This window comes from Notothenia coriiceps, unplaced genomic scaffold, assembly GCF_000735185.1.
Source record: "Notothenia coriiceps isolate Sejong01 unplaced genomic scaffold, NC01 NC01_scaffold00024667, whole genome shotgun sequence".
Classification (NCBI taxonomy): Eukaryota; Metazoa; Chordata; class Actinopteri; order Perciformes; family Nototheniidae; genus Notothenia; species Notothenia coriiceps.
This window is the reverse complement of record NW_011357368.1, coordinates 5,946,732-5,952,827: the sequence shown is the minus strand read 5'-3', so window position 1 is coordinate 5,952,827 and position 6,096 is coordinate 5,946,732. Positions and strand designations below refer to the sequence as shown.

The following is a 6,096-nucleotide window of genomic DNA, read 5'->3' as shown; positions in this document are numbered from 1 at the left end:
TAAGAGCTCTGGTGAATTAAAGTTTTGCGTTAGCTATTTACTTATGGTGATTGCAGTTAGAAAATGTAAAAGTATCATAAATAATATCATCTTCAGTATCCCAAAAATCTAAATGAAAATCCCATTGCTTTTTATTGAGGTAGCTCCAGCAATGCTAACTTCCGCGTTGACCTCCAAAGTTCTGTTCAACGCTGCTGACACAGACACTCACAAATCCAGTCTTCAATGCGTTTTAAAACAATCACCATCATTTATTTACAATATATTAAACTGTAATGCAAAATGTATAACAAGTGGTCAATTTGTTCAATAATGAAAATAAACATGAACTATTTTCAAAGCTAGCATCAATCATACACATATTTATATATAAATACGGTGTGCAGTCAGCAATATTATGCCGCGCTTTTGTTTTTTTTCTGTTGAAGCGAGAAACTTTTATCAATAAGGTCAAAAACACATTTCCATACTTGTGTTGTCTGCATAGAGAATAAAAATGAAGACATGAGTATAAGAAAAGCATGTATAGTAGAATAACAACTTCTCCCATAATGAACAACATTCACACATTTTTTTTCAGCCCCAAATGCCACATCAAGCTCTCCTGGACTGTAAAAGGTTTCGCAAATATAAATAAATGTTCCTCAAATACCAGACAGATGACACAAGCTCGGGATGTAACACTTTAGCAGCCATGAAATTGCAGGTTCCTATTCTCTTGCTGTTTCGAGGCATCATTGGGTTAAAAAAGACAACCTGACAAATAAGCAGGCCTCATCTACACTGAACATGATTTCACATTATGGGTTATACAGGCTGTAGTGTGTGTCCAGTTATTGAAGTCAAGTACACAATGAGGCTCGAAGGAGAGGACCGGTGATATTCAATAGTTGTCTTATGTCATCATGAAAAGACAATGAAAGATCAATCGATCTCAATGGAAACAATGAAATTAGTGGTTGATTTACGTGTTACTTTGGTCGATTCTTACAGTCCAATTTCCTCCATTGAAAAGCAATATAAAATGCTGCTGACAAAAACTATCATAAGATGTTGAGAGGGCTGTCACTTGTTCAAAATGAGTGCATATGGTACACAAATGTGATAATTGTATCTGTAAAGATGTTTAAATGACATCACTCTGGCCTATTGAAGGTCCTGCCGCATTATCTGTAAGCTAGGCTAATGTGCTAGCCGCTAGCGCTGAATTCAGAAAACTAGCTAACAGTGCTTGATGAATTATTATGATACAAAACTATCTGAGAGGCAATGAGTAGAAGCATTTGGATTACACGGTGTTGAGGGAAAGGTTTTCCTACGTGTTGGTTGAAATTTGCTTGAATTATATTTATGGAAAGCCTAATTGTGGCGTTGCACTGTGCACTTTATCTGGCTCCTGAATCAAATGTGAATAATAGTATTGTCCAGTTAGCAAACAAGCTAACAAGCTAGCTGAGACATTATTATTGACTAACGCATTCCCAGTTGCTTTACAACTACAGTGGCTGGCAATTTAGTAAATGACTGAACGTTTTTGAAAATCGAAAACTTATTTTTGTAGGGCTTTAAAGGAAGGAACCAATTAGCTGATGGTTGAAAGTACAAGTATTTAAACTCAGATAATTTGGTCACATATACTAAGGTCTAGAAAATAGATTGTTGGTTTTGGTCCTCCCATGTGATTTGCTGACTATAAGACAAATATAGAATAACACCAGTTACTTCCTTGAACATGCTGGTTGAGGATACCATATAAATGACAAGGTGCCCAAAGTCAGGTACATTCCCCGTGGAAAAGAAAGCTCAGTGAACTCAAAACACAGACGACACGTAAAAAGACAAGCACAAGGACACACCCACAAAATCCGGAAATTATTTAGTCAAATCAAGTCGAATTAAAAGTAAGGCAAGGTCTTTTGCAGAGGTAAGCTCAAACATCATGGAAATGAATTTGATCTACGGCGGTCCTCTGCAAACAAATCTATCAAACATTAAAACAAAAGATTCAAATGCTTTTATAGCAGAACAGTTAGTGTCGCTATTGTCCTCCCATTTGAGGAAGAGATCATTTACCAGCAAAACGGCAGAAAAACGTTCTCAGGCAAACAGATAGTGAGCAGATGATGAGAGCATACAGTGCAGCAGTGAATGAAATGCCACAGCTGCAGAGGAGAACACTTACATCAGATGGCACTTGGAACTCGAAATGGAAATTAGATCGAGAAGGGAAAATAAAGGCTGCTGGGACTTTTCTCAGGACTCAATTGGCAAGAAGTAAAAACAGTGTGCTCACGTGCTGAAACAAAGGCTTTTTGGCAATACATTGTACTATGGCAATACATATTATTGTGGTGTAATATATGTTACGAAGAGAGGAAGCGTGAAAGAGACAAAGATTATCATTTCAACCTCAAGTTCTTTGGCTCACTTACAACCATACAGCCGAGCGACTGCTGCCTGCATGCGACCAGCGGAGTGGAGAATAACGGAGCTGCTGTGTGTGCACTGAGCAGAGACTGATGAAAGTCTGTCAAACTATGACCAATCCCCGGAGGATCTGCCTTACCGTAGGAAGCTCTTGTTGAGTGTTATTTAGTGTGTGGTTGTGACCGCAATCATGGTCAACTTAGCATGCAAGACAAACTGTCACAGTGCGAGAGGGTGCGTTCAGAGGTGCTGAAAGCGAGGACTACGACGAAGTCTCAAAAGGCCCGTCCTCGCCATCGTCCTCTTTCATTTGGCTGCTGTTTCTGTCACGGGAGTTAGAGCCCTGGGTCGCCCCCCCGCCTTCCTTCTCTTCTTCTTCCTCCTCTTCATCAGACCTATCGAAGTAGTAGTATTTCCGGCCAGCGGTGCTACAAGGAAAGATCGAGAAGAAGCTGATGTTATTTTCGAGAAAGTGAGCAGAGGACAGTTTGGTGTCTCAGAGAGCTCAATGCATTGCTATATAAAACCAATGTGAGGAGAGCTTAAGTAGTTCATCTAGGTTTGCTAAGAAGACTGCCTACCATTATTTGTTTGTTCTGTCAATATTCTTGATTAATAATTAAAAAAGCCTTAATCTGTTGTGTTGTACATTACTCACTGTGTACTAATAGCTGTGTTTTCTATATTAACAGGGTTTTTCTAAATTGTACATGTTGTCAAAGGGCTGATTAGGTTGTGTTCTTGTGTTACAGCATGTTGAGCTCTCATAACTACCATGAACCAGCTTGACATGTAGCTCCAGTAGGCAATACACCTCATGCAATATGCTCAGAGCATGCACAACTGTGTTCTTTTGGTTCTTTATGGAATAAAAAGGTACTTTTCTATTATTCAAAGTATTGTGAGTTTTTCCCTCGTCTCTATTTATCATAATGAACAAAAACAATACAATCCATTCAGCAGTCTACGTAAAAGCCTAACCCAGCTTCTTAGCACTATTTAACAATCAAACTGTTTAAATATTGCAAACTGGGGTTAATTACTGTCAACCATGCATATCAAATTAAAGTGTTATTTGGTGTAAATCAATGCTCGGGGTCTAATTCAAACTGCAGTTACAGGGCAGAAAGGAGAAATGTATTAAGGCCTTTCTTATTTGACTCGTGTTATTTTCAGGCCATAAATCAAAGTGACATCTTAGGAATGATTAAGGGCCGAGTTAACATGCACGCTGAATGCAGCTTCTCACCACTACACTTCCTGGCGTGAAAACATTCACAACCCCCGGCTCCCAGAGAGTCTTCAATGAAAACCTCACTTGTGAAAATAGAACCATAGAGGTTGTGGTCACTGTTTAGTAGGTGGAGTAGTAAACATCAAAAATGTTCGGCATGCCTCAGGCACATCATCAAAAACGCAACCCAAACATTTGAATTTTGAAGTGTTTAACTCTGATCCATGTCAGACTAAATGTGGAATAGTTAGTGAGCTGATTGACAAGTGAAAGTCTTTGGTTAGGTCACAACATGCTTGAAAACCACACTTCAAGCTAAGTCCATGTCAGGCATCACCTACTGCCTGCCTCAGTCACTGTCCGCCCGGTACAGGTACTTCAACATCAGGTTGTCAACCTTCTTTTTCCTCTTCTTTTCATCCTTTTTGTTAAGGCCCCCACTCGGTGGCCTAGCTTCTTCTTCTTCTTCCTTTTCTGGGCTGGAAGTCTTTCGTACCGGGGCCCTCTTCACACTGTTGGAGCTACGGTAGGAAATGGTGGAAGCACCGGAGCTCGAGTCTGAATCCGATTCAGAATCTGAAGACGCAGAAGACGAGGAAGAAGACGAAGTTTCGGCCCTCTTCTTGGACTTTTTCTTGGACTTCTTGGACTTACTCCTGGAGCTGCTCCTGGAGCTGCTCCTGTGGCGACGGTCGTCTCCTGAGCTGTCGGACTCTGAGCTGTGGCTTCTCTTCTTCTTCTTGCTCTTGCCTTTGCTCTTGCTGCGATGGCGACTGCTGTAGCTGGTGCCGCTGCGGGGAGCTCTGGTGCAGTCCACCGCCGATGCAGAACGTCTTAGACTGCTGGCAGGGCGACCAACGTCTCCGTTGCGGATACTTTTGCTGTCGTCATTATCATTCTTGGACTTGTCTTCGTCAGCCTCAGAGTCTTCCAAGCTCGTACGCTTAAACTTGATAGGTTTGAAACTCAGAACCTCGTTGATGGCTTTCTCCAGGTCAGGGTCGAGGTAGTTGCGATGACTGACTGTTTTGATATCCATGTTATCATTTGGGTCATTATCGGTAGTTGATGATCTGGCCTGTGATGGAGGCATGGAGACACTGCGGCCAGTGGACGAGTGAGGACTGTATGCTGATCTCTCGGTAAAAGCCACGCTGCGACTATCATCAATATCAACGCCAAACTCGCTCAGGCGGCTGCTACGTGCCAGGGACATGTGGGAATCAGCTCGGCTAACGCTCCCAGGGCTTCGACCGCTGGTCCGTCTGCTGAAGCAAGGGCTGCTGGGACTGCTACCATAAACTGAGCGCCCGCCTCTGCTCTCATCTAAGCGTGAGGTGCTTTGGTGGCGTCCCAGTGGGCTTGATAGACCTAAACTGATGGTAGATTTGGCGTCATTCTCGGGGCTCAATCCAAGACGCGTTGAGGCCCGACTTGGTGCAGCGTATGAAACGACTGATTCTTTGTCAAAGTCCCCCCAGCGGCTGTCCATGCCTTTCCTGGCTCGGCTATTGGCCTCTGAATAAGCCTGTGAGATGACTGAATCTCTGTCCTTCAGCGTATCCTCTGCCTGGGACTTCCGCCTGGAGTTCATTGAGTCATGCTGAAGATCAGAGTTTTTAGGTTTACCCTTATGGAAAGCATCTTCTGAGTCTGTATTCTCCCTGAGGGAACTGAAGAGGGCTTCCCCTTTGCCATCAATGTTGGAGCGTTTTCTGTAGCTGAGCGAGCTCATCACTGACATAGGCCTGCTCGGCTCTACCTCTTTGCCTTCTTTATTGAGCTCTTTCCATTCCTTACCCTCTTTCCACTCTTTCCCTTCCTTTGCGTCTACATTTGAAGCAAATCTAGAAAGAAGCCACAGTGGAAAGGACAAAGGAAAGAAGACAGGTAGGGAGAAAATGACAAAGATGAGGTCAAGTGGAGGTGAGTAAAGGAAACAAATAAAAACAAATGAATGAAATTGACAAATAAAAATAGAAAAGTCATGAAATGTAGCCAAAATGAGAGTACAGCAATGACTGAAAGACAGAGAAAGGAGAGCGTAGCTGTGAAGAATGATGAGAAACTAATAGCTTTTTTTTTTTCCTGCATTGGAATGTTAAGACATAAAAATAATTGCATTGCCCATCAATGACAGATAAAGGTCACAGTAATGATGAAGAAATGGACAAATCATGAATCCATTACAAGCTCACTTTAAAGTAATATACCGTAATTTTCGGACTATAAGCCGCGCCTTTTTCCCTCTTTTTCGACGCTGCGGCTTATATAACGGTGCGGCTAATCTATGGATTTTTACAGCTAACGGCCAACACCTTTAACTCTATGGGCTCTATGGCCGGTCCGCGGACCCCCACCTTTAAGCGGCGGGTTCCAGCAGGAAAAGCTGGAGGCCGGAAAAGAGTGAGACAGGTAGCGCGCAAAAGTAAAAG

At 42.5% G+C, this 6,096-nt stretch overlaps 1 protein-coding gene across 2 annotated transcripts; it reads right to left on the bottom strand.

The window, feature by feature from the left end:
• Positions 1-226: 226 nt before the first annotated feature.
• LOC104955286 (suppressor protein SRP40-like) lies at positions 227-5,639 on the bottom strand. 2 transcript variants are annotated; one of them, XM_010782569.1, is made up of 2 exons: positions 4,003-5,639; positions 227-2,855 (listed from the first exon to the last, which is right to left on the bottom strand). In XM_010782569.1, exon 1 carries the CDS (start codon positions 5,403-5,405, stop codon positions 4,011-4,013), a length of 1,395 nt encoding a protein of 464 aa, XP_010780871.1. In that variant the 5' UTR covers positions 5,406-5,639; the 3' UTR covers positions 227-2,855; positions 4,003-4,010. The 2 variants fall into 2 exon arrangements, with proteins under 2 accessions (XP_010780871.1, XP_010780870.1); XM_010782568.1 differs by having other exon boundaries at positions 3,999-5,567.
• Between the last annotated feature and the right edge of the window lie 457 nt (positions 5,640-6,096).